The sequence below is a fragment of the Anoplophora glabripennis genome, unplaced genomic scaffold, assembly GCF_000390285.2.
Source record: "Anoplophora glabripennis isolate ALB-LARVAE unplaced genomic scaffold, Agla_2.0 scaffold175, whole genome shotgun sequence".
In the NCBI taxonomy this organism is placed as follows: domain Eukaryota; kingdom Metazoa; phylum Arthropoda; class Insecta; order Coleoptera; family Cerambycidae; genus Anoplophora; species Anoplophora glabripennis.
This window is the reverse complement of record NW_019416926.1, coordinates 774460-789964: the sequence shown is the minus strand read 5'-3', so window position 1 is coordinate 789964 and position 15505 is coordinate 774460. Positions and strand designations below refer to the sequence as shown.

Below are 15505 nucleotides of genomic sequence, written 5' to 3'. Positions count from 1 at the left end.
AATTTGGGGTATAGTGGAACAAAAATTTTTTTTCTAGAAATTTTGGTGGGGAGTGCTTTGCCCCCGGGCCCCCATAATTATTATCGAGGATTTCATATTATCATCCAAAGCAGCTTCAAAAATTATAGATCCAGCCAAAAAATTTTCAAAATTTATTGAAAAATACAAAAGTTACAGCAAAAAAACCATTTTTAATTCTCAACTTCAAGAGCTAATAACTCTACAGGGTGAGCCCGGAGGAAAAAATTTTTATATGAATTTGTGACATTATTTTCTCATTATCTATCCATATCCGAGAGATTGCCCACCATTTCCGGGACACCCTGTATAGCGATTAAGCAGATCGTGCCTTAGTCAATTGTTGCTCCTTTTCGTTCTACAGGGTGTTGAGGTTGAAAAAATATTTTCGATTTTTTGCTATATTTTAAGTATGTATAGACCGATTGTTTTGAAAATTTGTCACGTCAGGGTCACGTCTAGGGGCGCTAGTTATACTGTCCTATCAATGTAAAAATATGTCTAACTTTTTGTATTTTACAATTTTGAATGTTTTAACTGGAAATTATTGTACTAAGTACTAAATAAAAAAGGTATACTTGATAAACTCAACCGTTTTCGAGATACATATGTTTTAAGTTTTTGAGATTCGGCCGGGGATTAAATTAGAAAATTAGCAGGTCTTAGGACCAAATTATTAAAGCAAGCTTATCTTACAGTTAACTAACTAGAAGATTAGAATGTGTTGGTGTCGGTATACTTTAATTGCAACAAATCACATAGTTAACTGTAAGTTAAACTTACTTTAATAATTTGCCCTTAAGATACCAAGCCTGAATTATTATGCATATCTTAACAAATTATTCATCGTACAAGATTCTCAAAGCAACCACCATGCACTTTCTTAGCCTTTTATTTAAATTTTGTCTGACGTTAAATAAAATTCTGTGTTGTTTGATAGTATGAACTGATTCTTGAATATGTGTACACACACAGTTGTTCTTGACTATGTCCTTGTAAATTAGAGATTTAAGATAGATCCAAAAGTAAAAATCCAGCGGATTTAAATCAGGGCTACGTGCAGGCCAAGGTACTTCGCTATCGCGTCCAATCCAACGGTGCGGGACATTTCTATTAGAATATTCTCATACTTCTTGGGTATAATATGCTGTCAATTTATTATGTCAATGCCTACTACTTCGGTAAAAAGTAATTTTAAATTTAATTCCCGCCAGTACAAATAAAAATTAATTGATACTGATATACTAATAAAAGTAACACTTTACTTTTATCCTATCTAGTGATATAAATTATTCTTTTAGTTTACTAACATTTTGACACTACTACATATTTTGTTATTAAATAACTCTGTTTCTTAATAGATTCTTACTTGTTATAATCCGTTTTTTCGGATTCTTTTAATTCCTGATTAGTTTAAGGAAGGCGATGTCACTGTAATAAATAAGACTAAAATTTAAGTTAATCAAGAAAGATGGGTTTACTGAAAGAAGAGTCTCTGAAGGAAGTGTTGGGGAATAATAATACAGATTTAATAAATGTATACAAGAATTTAGGAGAAATCCATATTTCCTTTTCGTAAATTATGTCGAGATATAAAAATTAAAAGTACCTTGAATAACCGAAAGAAAATCTATTCGCTTTGCGGAAGGATAGCAGTGTGTCTAGGAGTGACCTACAAAGAATCGATGGAAGAATCGATTAATGAAACAAGTAGACAAGAAAGTGGATTTATGTCAATGGGGAATATACAGGGTAGCCCATCGAAAACGTACCGCAAGGCATTACAGGGTAGTAAAGAACTTTTCGGCAAAATCCAAAAACAGGTCAAATTTGTTTCTGAGGGGGACAACTTTTGGCTCAAAAAGCATACCAAAATCTTCAACCCCCTAAGTGGGGGTGCTATCCCCTAAATTTTTTCAAATGGGAATGGGGGTCAAGTGGGGGGTCATTAGAAAGGGCTTTTAATTCTCTATACATCGATTCTTACTTTTTGAAAATCGATTCATTATTTTAGAAAATATGCAGCTTTGAAAATACGAACAATATTTTTGACGAGAAATGCGAAAATCGATTTAATTTTACTTCAAAACTTACGGTATTAGTCAAGTAAATGCTGAAAATGTTGTCCGCCAACTTGCATACAATGATACAGGTTGTCTTCAAACCGTTGTCGAACATTCTGGAGCACTTGCGGTGTTACTTCGCGACATACATTAATGATTCGTCCTCGCAGATCTTCCAAGGTATCAGGTGGAGTGCTGTAAACTTTGCTTTTAATGTGCCCCCAGAGAAAGAAATCTAAAGGATTTAAGTCGGGTGACCGAGGGGGCCACTCAATTGCACCTCTTCGTCCTATCCAGCGTCCTGGAAACGTCTCATTTAGGTAATTGCGCACATTGAGCGAGTAATGTGGAGGAGCTCCGTCTTGCTGGAAAATCAGTTCGTGTTCATTGTAAGCAGGGTCGTCCTCTATGATATTTGTTAGAGCTGGGTCGATGACATTTTGTAGTAAATCCAAGTACATATCGCCTGTCAAATTTCCAGGAAGGAAAAAAGGACCTACAATGGAATTTCCAAAAATACCTGCCCATACATTCAACTTCTGGGGGTGTTGGGAGTGTGTCTCATGGAAAATCCTTGGATTGGTATCAGCCCAGTAACGACAATTATGGCGATTCACTAAACCATTCAAGAAGAACGTACACTCGTCCGAAAAACACACATTAAAGAGGAAATTATCGTTTATCGCTCGTTCAGTCATTATTTCGCAAAATTGCAAACGACGATCAAAATCGTCTTCATTTAGCTCTTGCACTAGCCGAATCTTATAAGGATGGAATTTGTATTTTTTTAATATTCGTTGGACACTTGTACGACTCACTCCTGTCGCAGTAGCCAATTGCATTGTACTCAGCGTACTATCCATTGCCACTTGCCCCAATACCGCTATTTCCGTAGGTTCATTTAGTACCGGATTTTCAACCTGCCTCTTTTTGTTATGAACGGAGCCAGTTTCGCGAAATTTGGCCACCAATTCGCGAACAATTTTTCCAGACGCATGTTTCTCAGGATGCCGTTGGTTGAACAGTTCGGCGACCCGATTTCCGCATTCATTGTTTTTGAAAAAAAGCTCAATAATTTCTACTCTTTCTGGAATTGAGTACACCATAATTAATCAATTTAAAAGACTCGGCAGTATTGGTACTCTTCAACTACAAGTCACAAGACAGTTATCTAGCAACTTCTTGTGGCCTATCTAAATACGAAACAAAAAGCGGACAATTTTTTGCTCACCAAAATCAGGCTAAAGAATTCGCAAATCAAAAAAAAAAACAGCGAATTCTTTTGAAGGAATTTACCAAGCTAATACCGTAAGTTTTGAAGTAAAATTAAATCGATTTTCGCATTTCTCGTCAAAAATATTGTTCGTATTTTCAAAGCTGCATATTTTCTAAAATAATGGATCGATTTTCAAAAAGTAAGAATCGATGTATAGAGAATTAAAAGCCCTTTCTAATGACCCCCCACTTGACCCCCATTCCCATTTAAAAAAATTTGGGGGATGGCACCCCCACTTAGGGGGTTGAAGATTTTGCTATGCTTTTTGCGTCAAAAGTTGTCCCCCTCAGAAGCAAACTTTCCCTGTTTTTGGATTTTGCCGAAAAGTTTATTACTACCCTGTAATGCCTTGCGGTACGTTTTCGATGGGCTACCCTGTATATGTAATGTCTTCAAATGAAGATACCCTTCCGAAGAAGGTCCTGTCGGACAAGATAAATTAGACTACTCTGAAGCAATGGACCTTCCCCCAGCCTCAGACACTGCATATGGTTGAGATATTGCTTCTATTGGAGATATTAATGGGAGCAGGGCAGGGCAGAGGAATAAAAGTGCCATATACCAGTATCATCGTTAGTGACCTTAAACAGTTTGGAGGATTCTTCCTCTGCAATGTACGACAAAGGAGATGAAAAGGAAAAGAAAGATGTAACACCTGAAATTTTCGATATTCGTAAAGTTTTTTTAAATATGTCTAGTCCCGATAGCACTACCAATAGCGATTCTAGGAGTACTCTTTAATAATGGCAAACTGAATGTAATGTATTATCCATATTATTTATGTAAAATTATTTTTATGTAAACAATGTACTTATGTACGATCATTTTCAAGTATGTTAAATATGTAAAAAGATAATGTAATTAATATTTACGGAAACGTAATTGTAAAAAAAAATAATTTCTATCCATAATAGAAAAGTAAATGTATTCAGTTCTTCCATAAATTATAACCATTTCAATCTCTTAACACGTTATGTGAAAGTTGTCGAAAGGTCAATAATAAAGAAGAAAATATTCCACGAGAAGCCGTTGAATTATTAAAACTCTATATTAATTTGTACTAACAAAATGATTTTACATGAAGGCAAGTGTTTACAGAACATAAATTCTGACGACGTTATAAGAAAGATAAAGTCGGAATTTATTGCAATTAGATCGTCACAAAAATGACCTTCTAGATATTTTAATGATGCATTTATAAAAGAAATTAGCATTCCATTAAATGTAAAATTATATAGCTTCAAACAAGTTTTCAAGTTACTAAGATATGAAGACTATTTACCACTAATATTTTTCGACGCCATTCGAAATATAATTAGAAATTGTTTACCTAACGCGTACTATTATTCTACACGGAAGTAGTATCGATTGAAAAAACTAAAAGAATATATCCTATTTTTTCAATGATTTCATCCATACACGATTCGAATTCAATATTTAAAATTGCTCTATGATTTTAGATATTTTTGCGAAAAGCGTAATTGTTGGCCTGGATTTTCGGAAGACACGTATAACTAACTAAATATGATCAAACATCAGAAAAATGTTAGTACAGTAAAGTACAGTAGCTAAAGAGAACTAAAAACAAGGAACTTATTTCGATGCGAGATTTCTGAAACAACATTTAAAGTGCTTTGAAGGTAACATAATCTCAGAAGACGATTCTACATTAGCCCAGTGTGATTACTGCGGTCATGGAGGTGACAGACTGGGTAAAATATGACTACTGCTTCAGGTAGATGCACCAGAATTGCGATAAAGGAGATACAGAGAAAAGTTAGAAGAATTTATTTGTATATTGTGTACATGTATACACAACAAGAAACACATAAAAAAGCTTTGATTCTAATACGAATTACGGCAGCACTAAATAACGTTTCGAAGTATTTTCTATTCGAATGAATGACGTTTAAAGAAAGCAGTTGCAAGTACTTACTCATTGTCAGTCTTAAAGGCGATGCTTGGTTACAAGGAGGGAAAAATCAGACTAACCTCTTCCTCTTTCGAAATAATTTGCAAAGTGAGAAAAAGTAAAAACGATAATATTTTAAGAAGACAGGGAAGACCTGTCAATCTGTAGGGCTATTTATATATTCAAAGTTTCCACATTTAGCTGCGTCTCCTGTCGGATTTGTAGGAACTAAAATATTTTTATTTATTTCATAATGTTCCTAGTAGAAAAACTTTTGCGGCGATAGAAAGAAGACGGAAAAATTCAACCTCGCCATGAAGGCACTGGAAGAAGACGTTTGATTTGTAAAGTGGACCTTGAGGACGTTGTCCTTGACAATATAGATCACAATCCTGAGATAAGTACAAGGAAATTGTCAGGACAGTAGAATGTTTCTCACACCACAATTTGAAATATTGCTCATGATAACCTACCACCAACAGCCTGTGTAAGAACTGCTGCGGATTTATCTAATAGGATAGATTTTTATCAGTGGTATATCAATATTTCAAGAGAAAATGTAAATATTTTATTCACTATTTTCTTTGAAGATGAAACGTCATAAAGACATGGTTTAGTAAACCATCTCAATATTCACTCATGATCTGATTAAAATCCTCACCAAGTTTATAAATCGAGATTTGAGCATAATTTTTATTTAAATTTGCGTGCAGGAATTGTATGAGATTATCTCATTGGTCTATTTTTTCTTCCTCGGCATTTCGGCGTAGCGGAATATCTCAGGTCTTTAAATGAGCAACTTCCAATATTGTTAGAAGAAATGCCAGTAGCTGCCCGTGAAAATTTGTAACTGGTACGCGTACGACGGAGCTTCTGTCCATAGTACATTAGCTGTTAGGCAATAGTTAAATTTAAATTTTCCTGGGAGATGGATAGGTCGAGGGAACGATGCACCCGTCAAATGGCCTGCGCGATCAATGGACACCTGTGGACTATTTTTTATGGGGTCACCTAAAAAATATTGTTTACTCCAATCCTATTTGGAAATGCTCCGCCAAAGAATTCTTGTAACAGCTGAGGAAGTAAAGAACGACAGAAACGTTTTTGCAAGGATACATCGTAATATTAATCGTAGATTTAGACTGTTTACAATAAAATGGAAACTACTTCGAAAACATCCATTAAGATAACTTTTATTTTTTAATTATTAGTTCATTGTTCTCGTAGATTATGTATTTATTGTTTTAGTGGCTCTTAGTTTTTCTAGTTTTGTTTTTTACTCCAAATGGTTGTTATTAAACTGATTATTTTTTGACGTTTCTTAAAACCAATGAAATGCTTCTTTATTTGTCACAAGGGTAAGTTTCAACCAATTATGTCATTATTATAGTGGGAATAAATCTCTTGTGATTATTCTCGGGAATAATCACTGTGGCTTTTATTTGCGTAGCAAGTGTCAGATAGTTGTCAAAATAATTACCTAATTGTGTCAACGCGATATATAAAATGGGTGAAAATCATCGGTTTAGTACCTTTTCTGATGCAGAAATAACAAAAAAGATTGTAGAAACTACTTCGAAAAATACTCTAATAAGTAATCAGTCTATATGGAGACAATTTAAGACCTTCACCAAAGAAAGAAATTATATTCTGGATCAATCTACTACAACAGCTACTCTGGCATTGATTTTGAAAGATTGGGCTTATAACATGAAAAGAAAAGACGGAAATGATTATAAAGAAGCAGTAATAAAGACAATGTGGAATAAAACGGCAAAATTAGTTCAAGAACTTTACTTTAATAAGTATAACAGGTCCTTTGATCCTTTCCATGATATAGAATTCAAAAATGCTCGAAATGCAAGAGATGCAAAAAGAAAAATTTTACAAAAACATCCTGAAAAGCACAAACAAAGTTCTGTGGCACTTTCTAATACAGAATTGTTGCAAATTTTTAACTATTGGGACGAAGATACACCTTGTGGATTGCAAAGAAAGTTTTTTCACGTTGCATCGTATGAACTAGCTTGGAGGGGAGGAGAAGCTACGAAATGTTTAGTTCATTATTTTAAAAAAGAAACCGACATAATAAGATTAAATACTGGCCGCATTGAATACAATCCCATCTTTACAAAAACTGCACAGGGTGGAGCACAAAGGTGCGCTAATAGTAAATGGTTGACTCCAAACATAAATAACCCAGATATTTGCCCTGTTCGTCTTTTTGAAAAACTAATGGGTAAACGTGAAGAAAATATTAAAACCGAACGCTTGTTTCTTACTCCAAATCCGGCTTGGCAAACTCATGGTTCTTGGTATAAAAACGTTCCTGTGGGAATAAATTCCATTTCAAAATGGATGAAAGAATCCGCAGAAAAAGTAGGTCTAGACACAGTTACTAAAAAAATAACTAACCATTCTGCCAGATCAAGTGCAGTAAGTAACCTTTCAAAAGCTGGTGTAGGAGAACAAGAACTAATCAAGGTCACTGGTCATAATTCTGCAAGTTCGATTAAACCATACTTACAATTGAACCAAGAACATCATTCAAATATAATAAATAATCTTAGAGAAAATACGCAGGAGGAAACACTTAATATAACAAGCAATTCCAAATCCTCAATAAATAATGACTCTCGAAATATTTTTAATAATTGCGTTTTTCATTGTACTAATTTAAATTGTTAATTCTTTTAATATATTCACAATGTGTCAACGATATTTTCGTATATTGTAATAATTAATTAAATTAAATTTTTCAATAGTTTTATGATAGTTTTATTGATCTTTTTTATTGTAAAAATTTGTGAATCAAAAAATAATCTAGTCAAATATAACTCGCGAGTTCCATAAATTAGAAAATAATTTGACAGATTTTGTTCAAACTTGTTGCCATTTGGAAATAGCCACTCGAGCCCTGCGGTCTCTCGTGACTATTGCCTGGCAACAAGTTTTCAAAAAATCTGTCAAATTATTTTCAATTTATTCTCACTCTCTTGTTATATTATTACTGATAATAAATATGTATTTTCCAACAATTATTTTTCCTGTTATTTTCGCAAAACAGATTTCTTTAGTGCAGGGTTCAAATATCTTCATAGGTAAGAAAATGCATTTTTTATGGACGTTAAAATAATACACCAATAGACACTTATTAATAGACTCTATTAATTTTTAAAATATTTGTTACCGATACACAAATATCCGTACTAAGTATTAATGCTGTGAGGCAATGTGTTCTGAATTTATTAACAAAAATTATTATTAAATCCGAAATACTAATTTACAAAATCAAAAATATCTCCCCAACGGCAACGGTTGACTAGTCATTTTCAATAAGTTACCTTTTTTGTTCAAAAAAAGTCCAATATTTCATATTTTATTACTAAAAGCTGTATACGAGGGCTGACAAAAAAGTTAATACATATTTAATGCATAACATTGTCTGCACAGAACCAAAAATTATTATTTTTATTTTATTATTATTTTTACCACTAGAAAATTTGAAACATGGCTGACTAAAACTTTAGATATTATTAAGGAAAAAACGTTTTCACTTTTACACCCTGTATCCTTTTTATTATGCATACTTGGGATATAAATGTTAGGTTAAATCAACTTAGGTTTAAGTCAACTTGTTTTCACCTAAAGAATCTCTGGTATAATGATGTATGACTCTTCATTTAAATACACCCTGGGGTATTTTTTCAACCGGACACTCTATGCTCTCCAAAATTGCTTCAGCTTTTAAGATCAATTTGCATGTTGTAATTTTGACAGCAAAATTGTGATCGCTGATTCCAAAAACCTCTGAGTATCAAATTCGAGCCATGTTTATCATTTTGTATTGCAGGAGCAGTTAAAAGGTTGTTTCCCATTTTATATTACAGGGCCCAAACTTCCTTTTTCTTAATGAGCTGAACCCCCTGAAATTTTCAAAACCCTGCGCCTGTAAATGTGGCCCCTTTTGCTCAAAGAGTCATCAAGCTCTACAATCTGGTTAAAATTGCACTATTAATAAAGCTTTTATGGGTCATACTGTTTAATTAATATTCGTAAAAGATATGTATTTTACACTTTCGACATAAAAATATAAAGTTATGCTTTATTGCTATTTTTAAAATAATTTACTTTTTTATATTTTTAACACATTATAATTGGATGTTAGTTTAGAATACCCTGAAAAATATAATAGAATTACGCCAACCTTATCCAATACCAGTAACATCTACCAAAAGTGAAGGCGATATAAGATGCTAAAAACTTTGTTTCAGTGTATACACATATTGTTTCTATCCCAAATGAATTACCTGGCAGTAAGCAATAGCACGGCTCATTTTTCAGTGTCTTGTTGCACATGTCAGCATAATATTACTCTTCACAGAATTAGCATGTGGCCTCACAAAAGTGAGGAGAGCGGTTCGAGCGAGTTCCGCTTCTGTAACTTATACGATTACTTTATAGCTTTATTTACAGGGTGATTCACAACTTGTCCAAAAAAAAATGGGAATAGCTGCGGCATGAGAAATAGAGTCAATATTTAAAAAAAATTGTAAAATCCTTATAGTTTCTGAGAAAAAAATTATTGAAGTTGTAGTACATTCAACCATTACATAGCTGGACAACTGTAGTCTCTAGCGTCATTCGCTATACGCGTGGAGAGCCACGTGGCCTCCACGCCTTCGAATAGTGAAATCCGATTTTACAATCGTCGTTGCGTTAGTGTTTACCTGTTATCTGTTGTGTTTACAATAGTTTTTTAGTAGTTAGTATCAAAAATGGCTTGCGTGTATAGCAACTCGGAGTTGATGGATACCGTTTTACTTTATGGTGAATGGTATTTTGTATTATGGAGAAGCATTTGTGTTATGGTGAAGCAAGACAACATTTGTGTTAGTTCGTAGAAACTGAGTAAGACGGACCCAAATGTGTTTACACGTTGGTGGATAAAATTTTTAACAGTTGAGTTGTTGTAAAACTATTTTATTATTTAAAACCACAAATTTTCGAACTGCTTTTTTGATTTTTTTTGTATTTGTAAGAGTGAAAAATTTATTTATTTTTTTGATAAGTTCTGAATCACCCTGTATAGATGTTCACAGGGCATCAGACAGACAAACAAGTATATTACTCTAAATTTTTGTTAAAATAGCGACGAGTAATTTTGCTGCAAAAACAGTGGAAGATAGAGATGCTAATATAGATCCATGCAGAACTTAACTGTCTGTTAGAATATAGCAAAAATGTGTTGTGATATGTTTAATGTATGAATAAGGAAGATAATGTCTATTATTGGGAAATATCGAAAGTACAGAGCCTTTATACATGATTACAAGCCACGTGGCCAGTGATGTTGTTTGGAACAGTAATTTTATTTCCTTCGCGTTGGCAATTAAATTTCAGTAAAATTAAAAGTTATTAAAACAGTAAGATGAGGATTTAGGCCGGTCAATAGAGGTTTTGTTTATGACAAAAATACTAGTAGCAAACGGATTGTGTGATCATATAAAACACAGTCTGCAGATATATGTATAGTATAAGTATAGATATTATATATCTTCTACTACAATTTACCATTAATTAATTTTTTATAAACATTTTTATGACAAAAATGCAATTTTTTAGTTTTTGGTTATAAAACCTAAACTAACGAAATAATCTGATTGCTATACAGAGACAATTTGTAGAGAATCGATATGCGAATAAAACGAGAGGTCGATCGATCCTATCGGATAATTAGAAACGAAGAAAACCCGGGAAAATCGGAAAATTTTGCGTTTTTTAAAAATTCATTACTCCGCCATTTTTTAAATTGTAGAGCTGACCTTTTCACAAAAATAGTGAATTATACATTATGCTGTATGTACTTTAAGTGTGCACAAAGCAGGCGCTGTCGAACCATTAGTTTTGACACAACTGCAATTTGAATTTTTTGGTGGATTTTAAAAGTAGAAGTGTAACACTACAAAATGTATATTCTAATTTTCCGACAGAATGATGCGAAATAGGTAAAAAATTCCTCCAAACCTGCTCAAAAACGGCGGAGAGTGTGAACGCATCGAGTAGTGGGGGAAGATCGGTAGAGATGAGGGGTAGTGGATATATGTATAGGTGTACACTATACAATTTTGAATATTGTTAATTATAGTATAATTAAATAATAACGACTGTATCTTGAGTACACACTTCGGTGATTTAAAGAAAAACCAAAGAAATTTGTATGTTAAAGTGTGTATAATTTTTTTATTAAAATCTTAGCTGAGCGCTTTCGACTACATAGTCATCATCGGAGCTATTCCTAAAATATCAACAAGAGGAAATGACATTATATAAAAAAAACAATTTTTGCTTTATATAATGTGATTTCAACCTCTTGTTGATATTTTAGGAATAGCTCCGATGATGACTATGTAGTCGAAAGCGCTCAGCTAAGATTTTAATAAAAATTTTATACACACGTTAACATACAAATTTCTTTGGCTTTTCTTTAAATTATAGTATAGTTTAATATTATTGTAAGTGGTGATACGTAATAAATAATACCAGTGTTTTGGAGTGTACAAATCAAAGTAAATATTATTGTATTCCTTAACGGTATACATATAAATATGTATTCTTTGGAACAGAAAAGTACATTTTGTAAGAAAACTTTCAAATTCACGGTTGATGTCAAGATTTTGCGTAAATGTCAAAAAATGCAGAAATAAAACAAAGAATGTCTACATCAATGTGATTCCGTGTATTGATATTATTTATTATGTCATGTGTATTATCATCACTTACATTAATATTAAACTATACTAAAACTAACAATAATCAAAATTGTATACCTATACAGGCTGTTACAAATTCGCTTCTCACTACAGGGATCTCGGAAACGGTAAGAAGTACGAAGTAGCTTAAATGGGGGCAAAGTTGCGTAATCAGGGGACCAACATTATTCCTATAAAAAAACAAGGCTAGCATGATATGGTTTTCAAAATATTTGAAAAAACCGAAATTTTGGAAATCCGATTTTGTTTCATTTCAGCTTTGTTTGAGGTGACATTGAAAAAAGAAGAACAATTTCTCATGGCCACTTTTTGCCCTCTATCGAATGGCATAATTAATTTTTATATGTAACGTTTCGTCTCTCTAGGACCATCATCAACTTCATTTTTTTAAATACGACCCTAGAAATGTTATTACATTTTTTGCAAGCTTTCATGATCCCCAATACTGTGCTGCTTCAGCCCGAACCAGATTCAAACGTTTTGTCTCGAAAAGTCATCTTCAGTGTATTCGTTCCAAATTTATCTAAATTTGGTAATAGTTTAAATAACTAGATGGATTTCACAGGGTCTAACTACACTTACAGTATACGATAATTCAATGAACAAAGAAATCTAAATAAAAAATTTAGATAAATTTGGAACGAATACACTGAAGATGAATTTTTCGAGACAAAACGTCTGAATCTGGTTCGGACTGAGGCAGTATATGCAGTATTGGGGGTCATGAAGGCTTGCAAAAAATGTAATAAAATTTCTAGGGTCATATTTAAAAAAATGAATTTGATGATGGTCCTGGAGAGACGAAACGTTACATATAAAAATTGATTATGCCATTTGATAGAGGGCAAAAAGTGGCAATGAGAAAGTGTTATTCTTTTTTCAATATCGCCTTTAAACAAGGCTGAAATGAAACAAAAAGGGATTTCCAAAATTTCGGTTTTTTAAAATATTTCGAAAACTAATCATGTTAACTTTGATTTTTTAGAGACATAATGTTGGTCCCCTGATTACGCAACTTTGCCCCCATTTAAGCTAGTTTGTATCTCTTGCCGTTTTCGAGATCCCTGTAGTGAGAAGCGAATTGTAACAGCCTGTATATCCACTGCCCCTCATCTCCCGCCCTCCCATTACTCAACCGCGTACGCGCGCTAGGCCGTTTTTGACCATGTTTGGAGGAATTTTTCACCTACTTCGCATCATTTTATCCGAAAATTAGAATATACGATTTGTAGTATTGTATTTCTACTTTTAAAATCCGGCTGAAACATTAAAATCGGACCACCTCCAACGCGTCCAGAAATTTTGTAAAGTAGTGCACCAAAAAACTCAAATTGTAATTGTGCCAAAACTAATGGTCCGACAGCGCCTGCTTTGTGCACACTTAGCCTTCTATATGAGTTCATCCGTTACTAGATTTTTGTCACAAAATCACTGATTTAATGCTTGATTGGCCCAATTATATTAAAATACAACATTCTCTTTCACCGGCTAGTGATTGGTGTAATTTTTCACAAGCTTCTATTGAACTAATCAGCGATGACATTACCTCAAGCGTAGATGTAACGATTAATATTGATGAGGCCAAAGATTTAGGGATTTTTGTTAATTGCCTAAGCTCGGCAGTTACGTGGCTTGTAAACATTTATGAATGCTCTGTATCACTGTGAGTCTTAAAAATCGTTTTACCTAGCTATCAATATTACTTTTATGTCAGAAATTAATGCTCCAGATATTGAAAAAACCTAAAAATTAAAAATTAAATGAAATACTCCAAAGAGTGTAGAATTTAGAAAATCGATCGATTTAATAATCCTAATATGTATAGAATAAAGGTGCACCGTTATGTATAAAGTAAAGAAATTTATGATGATTTCTGGTGTAACCAAAAGTACAGCTATTTATTTTGGAAATATTTTCTCCGACAATATTTCTTATTTTCTTTTACTGTTCAAGTAATAATATTTCACGTAAATTATTCATTTTGACTATGATAAATGATTGATATGATATGTGATGTAATCTTGAAATATGTCCTCAAATATTTGACATCGGTATCAAATTTATTGGTTTATTGCTGGCTCACTGTACAATTTAAGTGTTGTTAGGAGTGTGAGAGAGTGATTACCGATGCACACAACACGCGACATTGCTCACCAATTCTGCGCAGTACGGCACCTGAAAGGGAATCCACTGTTAATTGTTAATATGCCTAGCTTGTTAAAAGCTATCCTTAACACTACTTTATATTGCCTTGTCTTTCTCAAGCTTTTTTAAAAATATGCTAAAATAGTTAGCGAATATAAAATAAAACAAAAGAGTTTAAGGATGCTTATATTGAATAAAATATTTTAAACATAGATTTTTAAGTTATACTCATTATGTGCTCTAGTTCAGCAAATACATGTTACAGGAAATGCAAACATAAACGATAACATTGCCGTGCTATGGCAGAACCATGGAAGTGTTAGAAAAAAGCGCATTTTGAGATAATTCACTAAAAAATAAATGCTTACAAAAAAATCATGTTCAAGATATTAATCTACAACTTTAATAGGAGCTTCTCAAAACATCAGTCTACATATCTAATGCACTATTGGAATAACAGCTATTTTTGAGGAGTTATGAGACTTACATTGTTTACATTGCGATTATATGGTTTTGTCATAGCACGGCAGCAATAATGAAAATAAATTTTATCGATGCATACAGGTATACAAGTTAATTGTTTATGTACATATATATTGTTATCTTTATTATTGCAGTTAAAAAATCGGGTAATTATTAAACAAGCAGCAGTCCTCTGCTAACATAAACACATTAACTGAAATAAAAATGTTCTATTTGTCAAAATCAACTTTTTTGTAGTACAACTTGCAAACTGAGATATATTTGAGTAGGTACAGTTTTTTTTTCAGGATTACAATGGTTTATGTGTTATAGCTGTTTTACATTGACAATTAATTCATGAAGTCGCTTCATCAAGAAATTGGACAGGTGTAATGCACCAAATCTGCTGTCAAATAACTTCATGAATTTATTCATCAAGTTCTTGACGAATTAGAGCATGTTCTAATTTTCGTCAATTTCTTCGTGAAGTTCGGAAGTACCAACCCAACAGATTTCCAGCCTCAGATCAGTAATGAGGTTATGTTATTGGAATATGTAAATAATTGTGTGGCGTCGTACTAGTTTTGCATTGTTTTTACTGATTTGTTACTTACAAAAACTAATATTTATATAATATGTGTCAGAACGGTACCGCTGTTGTATCACTACAATTATGAGTGGAAAGGTGACATTTTTGAAATTTATTTGCTTCTTTGATTCATTGGTAGAACTGATTCATACGTCAAAAAACTTGACAAAGTCTGTAGCAGTGTAAAACCACACTGTTTACCAATAAATTCGTGAATTAATTCATGAAGAACTTCGTCAATTTATTCATCAATAAATTGTCAATGTA

At 32.9% G+C, this 15505-nt stretch overlaps 1 protein-coding gene across 3 annotated transcripts in view; it reads right to left on the bottom strand.

Annotated features, from left to right (window-relative positions):
- LOC108904790 (protein kinase C-binding protein NELL2-like) overlaps window positions 1-15505 on the bottom strand; it is a 269898-nt gene that overhangs the window by 70867 nt on the left and 183526 nt on the right. For 2 of the 3 annotated variants that reach the window (XM_018707465.1, XM_018707467.1), the window contains one exon: window positions 14197-14217. The exons of the other annotated variant lie outside the window; for it this stretch is intronic. In XM_018707465.1, coding sequence (XP_018562981.1) covers window positions 14197-14217 — 21 coding nt within the window. The remainder of the gene's footprint in view (window positions 1-14196; window positions 14218-15505) is intronic. 3 annotated transcript variants of the gene reach the window in all.